Here is a 21,180-nt window from a genome sequence, read left to right as displayed (position 1 = left end):
TGCTAATTGATTTCACTGGGGTCTTTGAAACTTGTACAGGGCTATTCAAGCCATTTAGGGCATACCCACTTGTAGTCTTGTGACTGTTGGCAGATGAATTAGAGCTCTTTCTAGAGATGCTCCTCTGAAGGGTATGAATATATTAAAATAAGTAATCACACAATTGACAAATGCTTCATTTCCCTTATAATAGATAAACTTAGGATGTTTGTTACTACATTTTGCTCTTATTCAGAGTGCTCTTTAGACATCCTATCTCAGTGTTTGTTATTGTTGGGTGCTAAGTTTAGAAGGTCACATATTTAGATTATTCTATTTGACTGTTAAGAAATTTTCAGATCCTTTTATTTACTTTTTAATTGTATAGATTTTATTTTATTTTTTCTTTTTTGCCTGTTTGAGGCAAGGTCTTGAAATGCTAGCCTCAAGCTCACTTTGTAACCCAAGCTGGTCTCAAACTTGCAGTGGTCCTCCTGCCTTAGCTTCGCAACTGCTGGGATTGCAGGCATATGCCATCATGGTTGGATTATGATTTTTAAAAATATTTTCTGAGATGAGATCTTGCATTGTTGCCTAAGCTGATCTCAAATGTGTGGGTTAAGTGATCTTCCTGCTTCAGTTTCACACGTAATAGAGACTGTAGATATGTGCCACAATCCCTGACTTATTTTTTTTATAATTTAGTGTATTTCATTAGATTATATTTATATCATACTATATTCATTATATTCTTATTCATTATGCAATAAATAACATATATTTATTGTATTTATATTTCATTATATTTAAATTTAATTTAGTTAAATTCAAGTAAAAAGATGTTGACATGAAAGACTAGAAAATGGTACTTAATAAAGCATATGAAAATGTAGAAAATGGTGAAAAATTAATAGGCTTAAGCTATCTATGTAGGACTAAAATGATATTAGTAACATTAATAAAAGATGGGAAATATCTTTTTTCTTTTTTTAATATAACCTTAGAATGTTAATATCTTTGCTGTATTCATCTTTTATATATACTTTTTCACATAGATATTCTGTATACCTATACAATTTCATATATAAGTTTGGAGAGTTTATTTTATAGGTGAATAGTAGAAAGTAAAAATAAACATGGAGAGTGAAACCTGTAATTCCAAGCCTTAGAGACAATCATTGTTTATATGTTAGTCTACATTTTTCCAGACCTTTCCTATCCTTTTAATATCTACATTTACTAGTGAAATAGAATTATAAGTACCTTATTATTTTTCTTTTTGTGGTGCTGGGGAGTGAACCTAGGACCTTGTGCATACAAGGCAAGTGCTTTACCAGGAGACCCTTTTATTTTCAAATCTTGAGACAGAGTCTCAATGAAGTGCTCAGGTTGACCTCAAATTTGCAGTCTTCCTTCCTCAGCCTCTCGAGGAGCAGGGATTACCAGCGGACCTCTGCATGCCCAGCTAACAAGTACTCTTAAATGTGATAATTTGTAAAAAATTGTTATCAGGAAATAAATTAGTTTCTTCTTTGGGTAGAAAATTGGCCAGATGACTTCTGATGTCATTTCAACTAAGTCTAGTATTTTTGATTTCTCAGAAACATTGTACTTCATAATCCACAGTCCTTTTCATCCTGGCAAAACTTTTCTTTGCTTTTTCAATTAAAGGATAGTTTTTATTATATTTATATGAATGTAAATCTCTTATAATTATTGGCTTCAATTTAGGGAGAAAAGACTATTCAGACAGTGCCAACAGGAGCAAAGCCAGCTATCATTACTGCTACAAGACCAATCACCAAAATGATCGTAACTCAGCCAAAAGGAATAGGTTCCACAGTTCAACCAGCAGCTAAAATCATCCCAACAAAAATTGTTTATGGGCAACAAGGGAAAACACAGGTAAGCTATAAGATGCAGTGATTTTTGTTGTTGTTTTTGGCTCACATATTTTATGTTCTTAAATTCCCAGATAGAAGTTTGAAAGAAAAGATTAATAGTCTTAAAACAACCCAAATTATTAAAGGTTTGGACTGATTGTAAGTATTAATCTGTTGTTACCACCTGTGAATTTTTTTCCCCAATACTTCCTCACCCCTCTACCCAGTTCCATAGATTGAACCTAAAGCCTTTGCACTGAGCTACATTGCCAACTTTTAAAAATGTATTTTAAAACATTTATTATTAGTACATATTTGTAGTATACAATATTTGTATTCCTTATAGGGAGTTGATACATTTTAATTCCTTGTTTCATCCCTTTTTCTTCATCTTCCTCCATTTCTCGGTCCTACTTCCTCTTCCGGAAAGATTTGCCTCTCTACTTCCTAATATCTGTTTTGTATTTTGCTGTTTATCTAAACTTTGGGTTTTTCATATTAAGAGAAACTGTAAAACTAAACCTGGCTATCTAGTTTATTTCACTTAACATTATGGTCTCAAGAAGGATGCATCCATGTTTCACAAATGACTGAAGTTTATCTTTCTTTTTGGGAAAACAGTACTTGTGTGTAAATACCAGTTGCTTATCCGTTCATTTGTTGATGGACATACAATTCCAAGATCGAGCTAGTATTAATTGTGCTGCTGAAGCATGGAGATGCATTCACTATAATATGATGTCCAACATTTTTGAAAGATACCTAGAAGAGGGGAATGACTAGGTCAAATGGAATTTCTAGTTTCACTGTTTTGAGGAATCTCCACAATAATTTCCAAAAGTGATTATTTACATTCCCACCAACAATATATAAGGGTTTCTTTTTTTCCTGTAGTCTCATCCGAATTCATTATTATTTGATTTCTTGATAATGGGTATTCTTTCTGGAGTAGGATGGAATCTGTGTTGTTTCTGTTTGCATTTCTCTAAAGGGGCATGATGTGTTGAGCATTTCATCATGCATTTATTGGCCATTTGTACTTTTTGTGTGAACTGTCTATTCATTACAATTGTCTGCTTTTTGATTGTTCTTTTATTTTAAGGGTCTAAATTTTGTGTTCTTTATGTATTTTTTTGATTTAGCCCTCTAAGGAATGACTCGCAAATTTTTTTTCCCATTCTATAGATTTTAAAGAAAAAAATCTGTTTTTACTCGTCTGGTTTTTGTTTGTTTTGTTTTTGTTGTTGTATAGAAACTTTTTAACTTAGTATCATCCCATTTGTTGATTCCTGGTACAATTTCTTGTACAACTGGGGTTTTGTTCAATAAGTCGTTACCTAAGCATGTTAATTTAAGAGTTTTACTTATTTTGCCTTTTAGCAGGCTAATGTTTTGGTTTTAACTTTTATCTTTGATTCAGATGTATAGGTCTAGTCTCAATCTTCTACACATGAATATCGAATTTTCCCAGGACCCAAAGACTGTCTTTCCTTCAGTGTATATTTTTGGCTTATCAAAAGTGAAACAGTTGACCATGCCTGGGCTGGTTTCTGCATCCTCTGTTCTGTTCCATTGGTCTTCATGTCTGTTTTTGGGCCTGTATCATGCTGGATTTTTTGTTTGTTTTCTTTTGTTGTTATTTTGTTTTTTGGTCATAGTAGCTTTGTAATATAAATTCAAGTTCAGGATTGTGATACCTATCACTTTTTACCCAGGGTTGCTTTTGCTATTCTTGATTTCTTCTTGTTTCTTATAAATTTTTCTAGTTCTGTGAATAATGGTATCAGAGTTTTCCCGTCCAAGTACCCAACCCTGTTTAACTTCTGAGATCAGACGAGATCGGGCACATTTAGAGTGATATGGCCATAGACAGTATCAGGGTTCTGATTGGAATTGCATTAAATCTCTGTATCAATTTTGAAAGTATGACAGTTTTGACTGTTTTGGTTTTGCCTACTAAAAACAGAATATCTTTCTATTTTCAGGTGTCCTGCTCGATTTCCTTTTTCAGAGTATTGTAGCTTTCATCATGGAGATCTTTTAATTCCTTAGATTATTTCCCAAGTATTCAATTTTTCTTATTGTTATTTGTAACGATATTTTTCCTCCTAATTTCTTTCTCAGTGGGCTCATTGCTAATGTACAGGAATGCTATTGATTTTTGAGTGTTGATTTTGTATCCTGCTATATTACTGAATTTGGTTATTCTAAAAGACTTTTGGTGTATTTTTTGAGGTCTTTTATGGAGAGCACCATGTCATCTTCAAGTAACAGTATTTTGACTTCTTCTTTTCCTGTATGTATCCCTTTTATTTCTCTTCCTTGCTTAATTGCTCTGCTTACTGTTTCTAGTACTATGTTGAACAGAAGTGTTGATAGTAGACATCTTTGTCTTGTTCCTGATCTGAGAGGAAGCACTTTCAGGTTTTCCTCATGTAATATGTTTTTGGCAGTAGGTTTGTTATAAGCAGCTTTTATCAGATCGATATAAGACCTTCTATACCTGTGTTCTTCAGGATTTTTATCATGAAAGGATGTTGGATTTTGTCAGAGACTTTTTTGTCTGTTGAGATTTTTGTCTTGCTACTGTTTATGCAATATATTGTATTTATTAATTTGCGTATGTTAAACCACCCTTGCATACCTGGGATGAAGCCTGCCTACTTTGTCATGATTTATGATCTTTTTGATGATTTATTGTGAATGCTAATATCTTTGCATCTGTATTCATTGAAGAAATTGGTCTGATTTTTTGGGCGGAGGGAGTTGGATCTTTCTTTGGCTCTAGTTTTGGAATCAGAATGACTTTCCAGGAATGACTTTGGGAATATGCTTTCCTTTCAATTCATTACCTCAAAGCCTAATACACTTAGTCATTTCATGGCATTAACCATAGGACTGTCATACCCATGTTTGTTCTTCAGAATATTTCTATTCTTGGATTGTTACTTATAATTGCATAATAGTAAACAATAAGTACTTAACAGGAAAAAAAAGTACGAAAATAAAGTATTGCATTTTTAATATTTATTGGGTGCTTATAGAAAAGCATCAAAATTTTCAACATTGACTGATTTTTGTTGTACAAGGTATAAAAAATGACAACAGGAATAAATTCTTATATGAACTACAATGAAAATAGCAATAGCACTCTACAAAAAGCATAATCTTCAATTATCATACCTAAGGCAGTCTTCATACATGACGGCACCACAGGAATGCATACAACAGCAGATTGTGTTCCATACACACAACAGGTTCCATACCTAAATATTATTCCATACACAAGTATGTTGACAGTCACATGTATTGCTTTCCTGGCCTTTTTTGACTGGTTGTTATTCTATCAGGAGGTTCTTATTATGTTATGCAATGTATGGTTAACAGGAACATAAAAAAGTACGAACTTCTTAATATGTATTGCATGTTTAGAATAAACATCAGTATTTTGCATCAGCTTCGTACTTGCTTATAAAACCTAAAAGATAATATGAGAAATAAATTCCTATATAAACTACAATGAAAATACCAGTAGCACTGTGCAGTCTTTACTTCAGTTATCACACATAAAAAGAAAATAAGATGTCAGTGAAATAAAATATCAAATGTATAATGAATGCTTAGAATAGACACCAACATTTCACTTAGCTCTGTGCTTGCTTACAAAACCTAAGAGATAACATTAGAAATAAAAACATATATAAGCTGCAATATAAACACAAATAAAAATCTACCACAGAAAGAATCTTTGCTTCAACTGTCATAACTAAGACAATCTTCATACATAACAACTACATGTTCTGTGCATATATCTCAGACAACACATGTGCTTATCTGTTCTCCCTTATGTGCCAGGCCATTCTTGTTGCCTCTCTTCTTTTCCTGTTTTGTGAGGAGCACCCTATTATATTATATGACACACACCATTATAGTTTGTGTCTGGATGGCCCCCCCAAGCTTCATGTGGTCATGGAGGGCAGGCTTTTGGAGTTTATGATTGATTCATGGTCCAATGCAGGGATTAGGATGTGAGTGCTATACCCAAGTGCATGTGGCATACATAACAATATAAGGGACAGAAAGAGTCTTTTGTCTGTGCGCCTCCCTTTTTGCTCTTGTTGCTTTTTCTGTCTTCTGCTGCAGTGAATTGTTGCCCTGACCTATGTACTACTCTGCCTTTGGAGCCAGCCAAGTATGGGCTGACACCTCCACAAACTATGTGCTAAACAAACCTTTTCTCATTAACCTTGGGTATTGGGTATTTTGTCTCAGCAATGAGAGAAAAGCAGTCAAAACATGCACATCGCAGGCAAAGAAGACATCAATAAAATATCAAATGTGTAGTGAATTCTTAGAATAGACATCAACATTTTCATGTCAGCTGTTTACTAGCTTACAAAACCTGAGACATAACATTAGAAATAGAAAACCTATGTGAACTACAATGAAAATAATGATAGAACGCTATAAGAAAAATCTTTCTTTTTCTTCTTCTTCTTTTTTTATCCTAGAGATCGAACTCATGACCTTACATTTTGTCAGGCAGATACTTATGCCACTGAGCTATATCCCCAGTCCCAAAAAATCTTTCAATTGTTACATGCAGTCTTCACACATGAAAATTACATATTCAATAATAAGTATTGCTTACACTGATAGCATGTATATTTTGTTTTTTTATTCTTTTCTGTAGGGCACAGTTGACATTTTTATTGGTTTTCCTGTTCTTGTAGTAGGTCTTTGGGATGGTGCACCTGCCTGTTCCTGTCACCTCAGTAATGTGGACCACATTTTTTTGCATAGTTTTTTTCCTGTGCTGTAAATCATCTCTTATGAGTTCCAGTTCTAATCCTCTAAGAAAATTTCTCCATAACTAGTTTCTTCATAAACTACCAAACTGTGCCACACATATTTAGGATTGAGTAAAATACAACCATTGACCAATGTTTTGTGTTTCGAGTGACATCAACAACATCTGCTCTGTCTTTGGTTTTATTGTAGAAAGTTTCCATCTCAGGCTTCAGTTTTGTCAAGGTTTCCCTATCAATATTCTATCATGGTGCAGTGTTGGCATCAGCAATACCAGTTTGGTTTTACCATATGTGAAGCCATTGTAAATTCTTTTATAATTCAAAGACTGTACTATACAATCTGTTTTGAAATTGCAACATTTCATTTGGAATTTTTGCTTTGTTTCTGTGTACAGTTCCTGTGCTGGTCAACTTATGCTCTGTTAGCAAATGTAACATCAATTGGAAGCTAGTAAACCAACCATTGAATGTCACATTCTGATTAGTTTGGGGGGGGGCACGGGAGCTGTAAAGTCTATTCACAACATCATTTGGTTTATTATTATACAAATAAAGACCTGATAGCTGGAAGATAAATGTCTAAATTGAAAGCATAAGTCTTTGCATCTACTGGAGCATAAATTTTTACACAATATTTTGATCTGTTGCGCTTCCCTAAGTCTTTTACATTCTTGCAATTACCATGTGAAATCCCTGCTAGGTATAGCAGACCTATGAATGCTTTCAATTGAGCTAGTGAGGCATCATAATAAATGCATTTTAAAAAATGGCTGTTGGCATATATACAAGGTTTTACTTGCATTTCTGCCTTTGTGTATTTCACAGCATCTTGTAGCATTTTGTCTGTTGAAATTTCCAACACTGAATGACAGTGCTGCACTCTGTCCAGTGCCTTTAATCCTTTTCAAGAGCCTCAGTATATTTTTTGATCTAGTGCTAACATTAGATTGTTGTTGCTTTTTGTTTTTGTTTTTGTTTAATGAGACAGTGTCTCATTATGTAGTCAACTGGGCTCAAAATCAATAGGTAGCTCAGGTTGACCTCAGACTCATTCTAGTCTTCTGTTTCAGCCTCCCAAATTTTGCGATTATAGGCATTTCCCACCATGCTTAGCTAGTTGGTAGATTTTTGATTTCTTCTTCAATTTCATTGCCCTTTTACTTTTGTATTTTATATTATTTTTCTTTCATCAAGTTTTTTGGGAGAAAGGGTTTTTTTTTTCTCTCCATGTTTCCTACCTGTTAAGTTTTGACTGAGATATATTATGGAGAGAGTCTTTCCTATCATGACCATTTGGGGTTCTATCTGTATGCCTTGCTTATCTGTATGTTAATTTTTTTTTTTTTTTTTGTCTTTTCGTTTTTATTGGTACCAAGGATCGAACTCATGACTGCTTGCTTGCAAGGCAGGTGCTTATGCCTCTGAGCTAAATCCTCAGCCCCCTGTTAAGTTTTTTAAAAAATCTTTTTCAGACAGAGTTTTACTGTGCAGTTTGGGCTGGCTTTGAACTTACTTTGTAACTTAGGTCTCAAACTCAAAGAGATCTTCCTGTCTTAGCCTTCCTGTATGTTAAATTGTTTTCCTCATTTGGAAACTTTCTGCTCTTATTTCAGGTTTTTTATACCATTTGTGTTGTCTTCTAATTGTTTACTAATTCCAATTAGTATTAAATTAGTCTTTGTGTCATAGAAATTGTTGGATCTATTTTTCAAGTTCTCTTGTTGTTGTTGTTGTGTGTGTGTGTTTTGTACCAGGGATTGAATCATGACACTTATCAAGCAAGTGCTTGAGCTAATGAGCTAAATCTCTGGCCAAGTTCTCTTATGTTTAACATTAATTTGTTACCAACAACAGATTTATCCTTCTGCTGCCCAACTTTTTATCTCTTGAATTTCTATTCAATTTTACTGTATTTTAAATAGAAAAGAATTTCAAAACATGATATTTAGGGGGTAACAATTGCATTTTGTTATCTTCAAATCAGTTACTCAGAGTGTAAGACATCTGCATTTAATTGTCCAAACAATACTAGCACACTCCTTTCTCTTCAATGAGCTCCAAGAAATCAGTAGTATAACTGTCTTAACTATCTTTTATATATATATATAGTTTCTTTCAGCTTCTCACAATAGTGAGACAATGTGATGTTTCTACATGCATGTCTGATTTATTTCACTTATGAGTTATGGTCTCAAGTTGTATCCATTTACCTACAAACATCTAAAGTCTGTTCTTCTTTATGACTGAATAGTACTCCATTGTATAGAAATACCACATTTTAAAAATCTGTTCTTTAGTTGATGGACATTGAGGTTGTTTCCAAGATCTAGCTATTACAAATGTGCTGCTATAAACATGGGTATACATATATCACTATGGTGTGATGTTTTTAGTTCGTTAGGAAGATGCCCAGAAGGTGAGTAACTGGATCAAATGGAACTTCCAATCCTTCTGAGGAATCTCTACACTGATATCCATAGTGGTTGCACCAGTCTACACTCATACCAGCAGTGGAGAAGGGTTTGTTTTCACCCACTGCTCCTCCAGTATTTGTTATTGATTTTCTCGATAATAGCAGTTATTTCTGGAATCTCAGTGTTGTTTTAATTTGCATCTCTTGAGTGACCAGTGATGTCGAACATTTTTTCATATATGTATTTCACTGTTTGTATTTCTTTATCTGAGAAGTGTGTTTCATCTCAGTTGTCCATTTTTGGGTTGGGTATTTAAATCTGGGAGAACTGATTTTTATATATTCTTGATAGTAATCCTTTATCGGAGGAACAGCTGGCAAATATTTTTTTCCCACATTGTGGGTTGTCTCTTATGGTTTCTTTTACTATGCAAAAGATTTTTAATAAGATGAGGTCCTGGTTATTGATTCTTTGTGACAGTTCTTGTGCCTTCCGGGTTTCAGTGGCTTCAACAGTTTTACTTACTGTGTCTTCCAGTAGATTTGTTTCTGTTTTAATATTTAGATCTTCAATGCATTTTGAGTTTTGTTTAGTATGTGATAAAAGATATGGGTCCAACTTTAATCTTCATCATATGCAAAGCCAGTTTTTCCAGCACCATTTATTAGAGAAGCTGTCTTTCTTCCAGTGAATATATTTAGTACCTTTGTCAAAGGTAAGGTGGCTTAGTGTATCTGCAGTTATTTCTACATTGTCTAATCTGTTTCATTGATTTTGTTTTTTGCTAGTACCACACAGTTTTTACCCCAGTGGCTTTATAGTATAATTTCAGGTCAGAGATTATGATGTCCCTTGCCTTGCCTTTGTTGCCCAGGATTGCCTATGCTATTCTGGGTCTCTTCCAGTTTCAGATGAATTTTAGGCTTGTTTTCTGTAGTTCTGTGAAATAAGTTATTGGAATTTTGATTAGGATTGTGCTGAATCTGTATAACAGTTTTGAAATTATGTCTGTTTTCACTATACTGTTTCTTCCTACCCAAGAGCATGAGATATGTCTTCATTTTCTAATATCCTCAAATTCCCTTTTCAGAGTACTGTGTTTTTCAATGTAGATGTCTGTTACTTCCTTTGTTAGATTCCTAGGTATTTTACTTCTTTAGATGCTATTATGAAAGGTGTTGTTTTCCTGAGTTTTCTCTCAGTGAGTTTGTTATTTGTGTACATGAAGGCTGTTAATTTTTGAGTGTTGACTTTGTACCCACCTACACTACTGAATTTGTGTATTAAATCTATGATTTTTAGTGGTTTTTTGGGGTCTTTTATGTAGAATATCATGTCATCTGCAAAAAAAGATAGTTTAACTTCTTCCTTTCATATCTTTATTCCTTTTATTTCTTCCTCTGATCTAATTGCTCCAGTTAAATTTTCCAGGACTATGTTGAATAAGAGTGAAGACATTAGACATCCTTGTCCTGTTCCTGATTTTAGAGAGAAAGCTTTCTGGTTTTGTTCATTTAGGATGATATTGGCTATTTGTTTGTCATGAATAGCTTTAATCAGATTGAGATAAAAACCATCTATTCCAATTTTCTGTAGGATTTTATCATGAGCAGATGCTGGGCTTTCTCAAAAGCTTTTTCTGCATCTGTTGAGATGAACATATGATTTTTTACCTTGGCTCTGTTAATATGGTGTATTACATTTATGGATTTACATATGTTGAACCATCCCTGGGATGAATCCCACTTGAACATGGTGTATCATTTTCTTGATGGTTTTCTGCGTTCTGTTTGCCAGTATCTTAATGAGAATTTTTGCATCTATGTTGATTAGGGAGATTAGCCTTTAATTCTCTGTTAATTGGATCCTTCTCTGGTTTTGGAATCAGGGTAATGCTTCCATGAATGCATTTTGTGAGTATTACTTCTCTTTCAATTTCATTAAAGAGTTTAAGAAGTAATGGTATTAGGTCTTCTCTAAATTTCTTATAGAATTCAGCACTGAATCTGTCAGGGCCTGGACTTTTCTTTGTTGACAAGTTTTTAATTACATTTCTGATTTCATTAATTTATATTGGTTTATTTAGGATATTTATGTCTTCTTGATTCAGCTTTGATAACTCATATATATCTAGGAATCTGTCCATTTTTTTCTGTATTTTCCATCTTGTTAGAGTACAAGTGTTCAAAGTAGGTATAATTTTGGGGGGGATTTCTACAGGATCTGTTGTGATTTTACCTTTTTATTTCCTAATTACATGGATTTGAGTCTCTGGTTGCTTTTTTTTGGACAAGATTGGATAAGGGTTTGTCAATTTTATTTAATCATTCAAAGAACTAACTCTTGATTTATTAATTCTGTGTATTGTGTTTTTAGTGTGCAATGCATTAACTCTGCTGAGGTTTATAATTCATATGAGTTTTTGTCTTAGCCTACTCTTCTTTTTCTAGAAGTTTGAAGTTTGTCATTAATTTGTTTGTATGTGCTTGCTCTGTTTTCCTTATATGAGTACTTACTGCCATGAATTTCCCCCTTAGGAGTGCTTTTGTTGTCTTCCATAAGTTATGGTATGTTGTAGTATCATTATCATTTAACTGTAAAAACTGTGGTATTCTTTAATTTCATCTATAATCCATTAGTTTTTCAGGAGTGTACTATTTAATTTCCATGTGCTTATGAAGTACTTGTGGTTCTTCTTGCCATGAATTTCCACTCTCAATGCTCTGTGGTCTGATAGTATGCATAAGGTAATTTCAGTTCCTTTGCATTTCCTTAAGCATGTTGTAGGCAGTATGTGGTCTTATTTTGGAGAACAGCCCATGTAGAGCTGAAAAGAATATATGTTATATAGTAGATTGTAGTGATATTTGTTGCATATATATTTATGATTGTTATCTCTTTCTCCTGAATTGTTCCCTTTATGAGGATGTAGTGACCTTTATTCCTCTTTATCAGTCTTTGCTTGAAATTTACTTTGTCTACAAATAGAATAGCTGCCCCTGCTTTTCTCTGGGTTCTTGTTGCATGGAGTATTGGTTTTCATCCTTTGATTTTCAGTCTGTGAATTTCTTTTTCAATTAAATGTGTTTATTGTATGCAGCATATTGTTGCATCTTATTTTATCAAGTTCTGACCTAGATCCCCAATCTCCCAAATACGTGTATGGTGAAGGCTTAAATAAACCAGACAAGTTGTATGATTTTAGGGCTCCAAGAGAGTCAAAACCCTTTAGCTGAGTTTGGGACTTTTGAGGGCTAAGACAAGACTTTTCTGGACTGCCCATTTTTGTTATGTCCAAAACAAAGAGTGGGGAAACTGAGGAAAGTACAGGCAATGAGCACGACCTTGAGAGTCACTTAAAGACTTTTTCAAGTAATAAATTACACTAATTAAGGAGAACTGTCTTATCTCCATGATGACATGTATGGTAGGAGTGAGACTGCAGGAGTGAGATGATTGCAGCTGCAGTCTCTATCTGCTTTATGGGTGTTTGAGCCAGGCGGCCTCAGCTGTGGCCTTATCCTGCCCTTTGAGGTATCTCAGGCCACTATAGGCCTCAGCCAAAACTAATGATTCATAGAGGTTCACTTACTAGAAATCAGCTCCGATCTCCAGGCAAAAGGCCTAGTTCTGGGACAAACTTACAGATAAACATAGAAAGCCAATTAGTTAATTTTAAATCCTGCTCAGAGCCACTTTGTAACTTCTTCAACATTGCTTCTTGATCCATTCTGCCAGTCTGTGTCATTTGATTGGTGAATTGACACCATTAACATTGATGGTTATAATTGATATATATTGACATCCACATCTTATTTTCCTGTTGTTGACACCACTTTTTTTTTCCCTTCTTCCTCTAATTGTTTGCCTTGCCTGATGGATTTCTTCTGTTGTGATTCATGGAGCTGTAGTCTTTAGTATCTCTTTTTAGAATGATCTTTAGGACATTGTGAATCATTGGTTTGGTCGTTATAAATTTCTTTAGCTGTTCTTTGTCATGGAAGTATCTTATTTCTCTATCACTTTTCAAAGTGTTTGTGGGGTATATCAGTCTGGGTTGAAAGTTATTTTCCTTCAGAGCTCCAAGCTCCCCTTGACTTGAGAGTTTGTGCTGAGAAGTCAACTGTGACTCTGATGGGTTTCCTTTATAGGTGATTTGTTTCTTTTCCCTAATAGCTTTTAAGATTCTATTTTTGTGTTGAATTTCTTGAATCTTGACTATAATACACCTGTATTTGAAGTTCTGTTTGCCTCATGTATTTGTATGTGAAATTCTTGTCTACCAAGGAAGTTTTCTACCATAATATCTTTGAAATTTTTCTTAATATCATTTGTGGTATCTCCTGCTTTTTTATTGACTCCAATCATTCTTAAATTATTGTTCTTTGTTGCTGCTGGGTTGATTTCTCGTAGTCCCTTGCTTTTTTTGAGAACCGTTTTTTTTCCTGGCCATTAACTGCAAGCTTGTCTGATATCTGAGTGGCTTTTCTCACAGTAGCCTAATGTACTTCAAATACTTTCAGTCAAAGTTTTATTGTCTTGAATATCTGCTTGAATCTGCTTTATGAGATTCCATGAGTTCCATTTTTTTTGTATGCTGAATTTCCATAATTTTCTTACACTTGTCTGTCTTTTTTTGTTTGTATCTGCTCTAGTATCACTAAGCATGCATGGTCCTTATTTTGGATACCAGCTCTATAGTTATTTGAGAGATTTTTTCTGATTTCATTTTTTCCAGAGCCTAATTCAATTACTTTGTTGTTACCATTTCAGAGACACCTGGTGGAGGCATTTGGATTGTATCACCTCCTTGACCCCTGCATTTGCCTTTGTCTCTGTTCCAGTAATACAGAGGAATGAAACTCAACCTACTATGTCCACAAATTTGTATTCTTTAAAATCGAAGAAAGAATTTTAGGAAGAATGGAGGTTAAGAGTAGAATATATTTATTGAAAGAAAGAAAGTTTCTGTCTGAGAGAGACAGACAGGGTCCCGAGTGGGTTGCCAAGGACTCTGTCTTTTTTAGGGACTTTTATAGAGTAAAATCATGGGTGAAATGGGTTCAAGATAGGGAAAACTGGGAACTCACAAGGCAGATAGGCATAAGGTGGGACAGAATACAGTTAGCGAATAAGATTAATAGTTCAGGTAAAATTGATTACATTAGGGACAAATGGGTAAGCGAGTCATATAGAAAGTAGGCATTCTTAGAGAGCAGTGACTCTTCCCTAGAGTGTTGGGAGGGTAACTCCTGACTTTCTCAGGGTGAAAGGGAACTATTTAGAATGTCCTTAGAATATGGATGTATTTGTTTGATCTTTTGTCTTGAGGCCTGTCCCGCAGCAGGAGGTGTCTCTCCCCCACACTTGGAAGGTATCTGGGGCTTCTGCACTGGTTCCTTTGAAGACCTAGCCCTCTCTCACTGCCTATAATGTTTCTAACTGACTCAGCTGCCTGCAACACCAAGCTCCAATCACCTGTGTTTACCTGAGATGGGAAGTTGTAGTATAATTTGTCCCTGTATCTAATTTTCCAGTAATTAACCGTAGTTAATGACTCTAAGGCAGTCTGGTTTGCCAACCCTAAGGAACAATGAAGGATCATCCTCAACTGTAGAAAAGAGATCTGTAATTATTGTGTGAACAGAGACAAACCAAATACTGACCTATATAGTACATGTCTACTGAATGGAACAACTCTGCTTTTACTAAGAAGAAAAATTTTCAGTAGCAATTGTATAAAGTTACCTACTTTTCTCAATCTTCATAATGCTAGTAAAAAGAGGAAGGGCTAAGGAACTAGAGAATGAAAAAGCAAAATACAAAAGTATAAAAATTAATAGGATATGAGAAGGAGGGGAGAAAAGTAAGGATTAGGGGATCCTATTTAAGTGGTAAAGGAAATTAATAGTAATAGGAAAGAACAAAGAAGCAAAAGGTGAACCTTAAAAACAAAATAAAAGATAAGGATTAAAATGTTGAAAGGGAAAAGAGAAAAAGAAACTTAAAAGGTGGGATAAAAGGGAGAGAAAACTCCCATACTTCCAAAAAACTTGGTGAAAGAAAGAAAAATAATCTAAAATTTTAAAAATCTCAAAAAGATTGAGTCTAAGGAAAAATTACCTAGTATTATTGAATGGGTGATTTCATTTCAAGATTTGTAGTCTTAGGATCCAACCAGTCATGATTTTCTATGCCTAGTTTTAAGGCCTATGAGATTTTCAAAGTTTCTTCCTTGCTCCTCTGTCTTCTCATACTGTGGTTTCCATACAAGTCAAGGGATATGCTTTCTGTCATTGGAAGATTTGGGAACACACTCAGCCCTTTAGTCTTTGCTAGGTATAGGCCACAGGGTGTGGGTTTGAGTGAGCTGTTGGACTTAATGTCTGCAGTCTGGTTGCTTTTTCTCTCTCTGACCCTTGTTCTTATCCAGAATCAGCTCAGTTGGTTAGTCCTTGCTTGTGCTGCCCTCTGCTGTGAGGAAGCAAAATGTGGAGCTCACTTGGAGTTATTAGGTGGCTGTGCCCTTGCTTGTGGAAGTGAGCCGCCACTCTTCTAGAACAGGTCTGTTTGTTCATGTAGAAGAGTGGTGCTCCTCTTCCTGTGGCAGGTCATCTATCTCCCAAGAAGGAGATGGCATTCTTTCTAGAACTTCAGACTACCTGGAAAAATTTCCCTTCTCCTCTTGTAGCTCTACCTCCCTTTCAAAAATTTTTTAAAATTTTGAGACAGGGTCTTGCTAAGTTGCTAAATTGCCCAGATTAGGTAGGTACTTTTGATCCTACTACAGCCTCCCAGATTGCTGAGCTTATAGATATGAATCATGATGCTTGCTTGACTTCTTTTGTCCATTTTGAAGGTACCTACCTGCTTTCCCTGAAAATAAGACCTTGCTAGAAAATAAACTGCCTTGAAAACTAGAGATTAAAAAAATGCCAGCTGTAACCAGCCTGCTGAGCAAGAGAATAGTGATCATTTTCTTGCTATGGCTTATTTTCAGGGAAATAGAATACATATTTATGTAGTGTTATGAGCAAAAGACTGATGGAGGGAAATTCTTATGGAAAAGAAGTCTGTATTTACAGAAGTTACATTGTTATTTGAGGTGTGTGTGGTTTTAGAGGAATGGTAGCTATTCAGAATCTCTCAAAGTAATGTACTTTTTATAAGGCGAGATGGCCTTCAGAAGCACTTGAGTTACAAAGTTTGTATTATTGGAGCTGGGTCTGGTGGCACATGCGATTATGTGATTCCGTAATTCAGAAGGCTGAAACAGAAAGATTGACAGTTCATGGCCAGTTTAGCCAACTTTATAAGACTTTGTTTTAAAATAGAATTTGTAAAAAGGGCACTCGTAGAGTACTTGTGGGAGGCCTTAGGTTCATTGCCCAGTTTAACCCCACCTCCAATTTTGCTTTACTTGAACCTTATATAACAAAAATACTAGTTATCTACTCATTTTTCAACCAGTAGAAGTTAAATGAACTTTTCTGAACATTTGCCTAGGACTTTGAAACTCAGGATAGATCTCGTGTTGCTAAGCTACTGCTTATAGGTAATTTAGCTGTTTAACTGCATTTTGAGAATATCCAAGGAAGTGATATTAACTTTGGTTGAGACATATTATCCTAGGGTTTAAAAAAATGTATTAATTTACCTATTAATGTTCCTTTAGAATCTGTGCCCTTAGCATTTTAGACAAATTGTTTACATATCTAAAAGGATTCATTGTGTAATTAGTTTTGTTACATCCAAATTGGTAATTGAGTTCAACAGTAACAGTATCATTTGTTCCATAATCTACAATATAAATCATGTATTTATTTTGAGTTCTTGGAAATGAGTGACTAGAATATGAAAAGGTTTAGGATCTCATATGTGGTAGAAATAAAAGTAACTGTGGTGAGTTAATATTTTTATTCCATTGACCCAGCTGATGTCAACTCCTGGAATCTAGATTTTGAAGTAGAATGATTTGATTGGAAATTCACTCCCATTTCACTTGTTTCAATATCTGTGCTTTTGACTTTTGCCAGGAATTGATTCATCATGCGTTCTATATTGCTTTGTTGGAGGTTTAAACCACTATTTGTCTGGAGTTTCTTCAAAGATTCTTCAGGTCTCAAGCAAGTTGACTTTGTGTTATTGTTTCTATTACGGACGCTATCTGATTCCTCACCAAAAGAAGCTTGAACAACAGTGACTTTAGGAGATTAGGGTTTTCTTTTTTATTATGTTAGTAAATGTTGAGAAAGAAGAAGTCCTAGACTGAGAACTTTCATTGGGAATCTAGGATCCTTGTATCTTTTTATTCTATCATCTTTTGTGTATGGGTTTTATTCTACTATAAGCATTGCTAGTTATAAAATAACTCGTAAAGGCAGAAAAAAAGTGTGTTGTAGACAAGAAAAAACAGATACAAAAACCACTGTTATAACTGTCCAGGTCTGACATGTAGCATTGTCTGTGTCAGTAGTTGAATTAATATTTGATGAACAGTGCTGTGCCTGAGGCATTATAAATATATGAAATCTTATTTTTCATATTGGTAAGAAGGTTTACATTTTAATATTTCATCTGGATGTTTCTGCTTTTCTTCTAGGTTCTTATTAAACCCAAACCAGTGACATTTCAGGCCACAGTTGTTAGTGAACAGACAAGACAACTGGTAACAGAAACATTACAGCAAGCATCCAGGGTAGCAGAGGCTGGTAATTCATCTGTTCAGGAAGGAAAAGAAGAACCACAGAGTTATACAGATAGTAGTTCCTCTTCTACAGAATCCTCCCAAAGTTCCCAAGGTAAGATCTATTTTACTTCTGATTTATGTAATTATTTCCTGAATGGTGTACTAGTTTTGAGAGTTGCGTTTAGGAACTTACAGCCAAGTTTGTAGTCTTTGATTTGTCAGTTCTTTTTATTTTCTTTTATTTGATGTTTAACAATGAGCTGAAATTTTAGTTTTGGTAAAGGTTACCATTCTTTCCTATAAGGCATATGTTCATTAAATAATTGGTAAATCTCAGATGATTTTGCCAAGTAGGTAATATTATCTGGATAGAAGTGTGATTCTCAGATGGTAGTCTTCTTGTTTGATTTGGGTAAGCAGGGGAAGAAGTATGGAAGAAAATGAGCATCCCCTCTGAAATGGCTGTTGCTGAACCTGGAGAAATAATCAGGGTTGGCAGAGGTGAGCTATAAATGGGCTAAGTCCTAGTTAATGTCTCTTGTTCTGGCATAAATATTAATAGTATTCCCTTTTACTCTCTGAAGCTTTTAGGTGGTAATTCTGTGGTTGTACTAATTTTACGAAGGAACTCTAAACCTAGCCTTCACATAGAAGGGAGGTCCTTTGTCCTCAGTACTATTGTAATTCTTTTTCTAGGAAATCTCTTGAAATAAAGTAATTGTCATAAGTTTTGAGCCTTTCCATAAGTCTGTTGCTCATGTCATTTAGTTATCTACATTACCCTTAGAATCAGGAGGTACTCATTATTAGTATTCCTTATTCAAAATGTTTGAGATCAGAAGCATTTTAGATTTTTTGGATTTTGGAAATTTGCATATACATAATGAAATCTTAGAGATGAAACCCAGCTCAAAAGCTAAACTTCATTTATGTTCCATATATAACTTACTTTGGCCTAGGAGTAATTTTATATACTTCATTTACCTTCATTTTGACTGTGACCTATCACATAAAGTTAGGTGTGGGGCTTTATACTTGTGACATCATGTCAGTACTCAGCAATTCCACATTTTGGATTTTGGATGAGGATTGCTCAGCCTGTTATACTGATGCATCTAATCTAAGTAAAGCTATTTATCTTCCTCCTTTTTCTTTCCTTGCTCATTTCATTTCTTCTGCCTTTCCATTAGACTGCAGGAGTACTTTCTGAGTACCATCACTTTTTTGATATACATGCTTCATATGCGTGCAAACATATCATCATCATCTTTTTTTTTTTCATTGTCACTTATCTTTTGAATTGGAATTTTGCCATGTTGTGCAGCCTACACTTACAATCCTCCAGCCTTGGCCTCCTGAGAAGCTTACATTATGGCTATGTTCCACTGTACGTGACAACACTTAATTAATTTGACTGTGCAGTGGGATCTTTATAGATTAATAATAATCACATTGTTGATTATTCTGTTAATTCAATTTGACAATTATTTATTAGTTTATATTATGCATTAAGCATGTGTGAGACCCTATTGAGGTTAAGTAAAGTATAGTACTTGTTCTCCAGAAGCCTAAAATCTATATCATTCTGTGTTGATTGTGAGTCAGTGTATATGCTTCTTAGAGTGGAATATATTTTCTACCCATTTATTTTGGGCTTCCTGACTTGGTATTTACAGATTTTAGTTTTATTTCAACTAGTTAACTGCTGGTTTCTCTTTTATTTTCAAGTCTGCATTTCCTTGAGTAATACTACCACCTTTTTTTTCTTAAGAAATATTTTTTATACAGAGTAGGTAAATTGTTTAGCTTATAAATTAGGGTTGACAGGGGAACATAAACAATAGATATCTATATATAAAGGATATCAGGTTATCTTTGAAATTGCTAGTCTTTTCCTAAGGGAACTGTAAACCAATTAATATTTCCCCAAACTGGTTTTTATTCTAAAAATAGGACAAAAGTGTGGCTTTATCTCATTTGTTTTACATTTTTCATTGTGTGTGTGTATATACACAGTCTAAATAGAAAAATTTCACAATTTAGAGTAGATATATCTACTATATAATTGATCATAAAACCAGTTTTTATAATCTCTGTGTTTGTGCCTTCTCACCATCTCCTTGTATAGCCCTTTATATATTCTCACAAAGGTCAGGGCTGCAAATATATGATTATAGAGTAGGAATTCAGACTCTGATCAGTCAGAGATCATGCTGATTTTTAAATATGAGAGCCATATTTACTGGAATTAAAAGCAATACACAGTGTTGCCATTATATTACTGCTTTCAAAGTTTTTAGATATCTGTAAGTAACTTTCTCTTGATATAATTTTAAAATTTACAGAAAATTTTTAAGTATAGTAAAAAGAATTCCTGTGTATACATTCTCTTTACCTAGCTTCACTATGTGTTTATATTATATTTTGCCCTGTTTGGGGAGAGAATTTTAGGAATTGAACCCAAGACTGTACACATATATAGTATATATTCTCCCACTGAAGTATACATGAAGTATACATCTAGCCTTCTTTATTTGTTGATTTTTCTTTCTGTTCCTCCCTCTCCTCTTCTACTGTATCAGTATAATTTTTAGATTTCTTAACCATTGCAGTTTCAGTTGTAGATACCATGTTCCATTACCCTTAATCATTTATATTTATAGCTTTATGTTTCCTAGGGGTTATTCTAAGGTATCACTATGATTATCAAAATCATATCATTAAGATATGATTTTCATAATTTACAAATTTAGTGTTATTATAGTCCATATTCAAATATTAATTTTTCAGGAGTGTTCCTTATAATTTTCTCCTTGCCCGTATTCTACTTCAAGAGCTTATATTGCATTTAGCTGCATGTAATTGTCATCATTCCTTATTCTTCTTTAGCCTAACCTCTCAGTGTTTATTTCATTTCTTGACCTTAACATTTTTGAGGAGTATAGGTTAGTTTGTAGAATATTTTTCATTTTGATTTGTCTAATATTTTCTTATGATTAGATACAGCAGGAATTCCATAGCTGGATGGTATATCCTCAGGAGCTACATGATGACAGTTTGGCACAGTATAGGATATTAACTAACACTGATTACTGATAACTTCCAGTTTTCTCCATTATGAAGTTAACATAGTTCTTAAACAGTAATTTGTTCTTTGAGACTGTATAAATACTCTACTTCTCATCAAATGCTTACCTAATAGCTTTATTAACCAGTTACCAGTCCAATTATTTATATATGGAATGACCAAAAATGGCATATTATTTTGTTAATTTTTATAAGACAGTGTAAAAGGAAATCTAAAAATGACAATTTTAGAAAATTTATTCAATATAATAATCAACTGGTTGAAATGACACTTGCTCCAGTGACATTTGGAATAATCAGTATGTAAGCAAAACACA

The 21,180-nt window shown here is 34.2% G+C and overlaps 1 protein-coding gene across 17 annotated transcripts in view; it reads left to right on the top strand.

Moving 5' to 3' along the window:
- The window catches only part of Emsy (EMSY transcriptional repressor, BRCA2 interacting), a 95,860-nt gene that overhangs the window by 48,788 nt on the left and 25,892 nt on the right, over positions 1–21,180 (top strand). For all 17 annotated transcript variants that reach the window (XM_063256465.1, XM_063256460.1, XM_063256464.1 and 14 more), the window contains 2 exons: positions 1,711–1,884; positions 17,690–17,888. In XM_063256465.1, coding sequence (XP_063112535.1) covers positions 1,711–1,884; positions 17,690–17,888 — 373 coding nt within the window. The remainder of the gene's footprint in view (positions 1–1,710; positions 1,885–17,689; positions 17,889–21,180) is intronic.

This window comes from Cavia porcellus, unplaced genomic scaffold (assembly GCF_034190915.1).
Source record: "Cavia porcellus strain 051 isolate PalLab524CR breed Dunkin Hartley unplaced genomic scaffold, mCavPor4.1 scaffold_9, whole genome shotgun sequence".
Classification (NCBI taxonomy): Eukaryota; Metazoa; Chordata; class Mammalia; order Rodentia; family Caviidae; genus Cavia; species Cavia porcellus.
The sequence above is the reverse complement of the archived record's forward strand: the minus strand, read 5'-3'. Positions and strand labels throughout refer to the sequence as shown.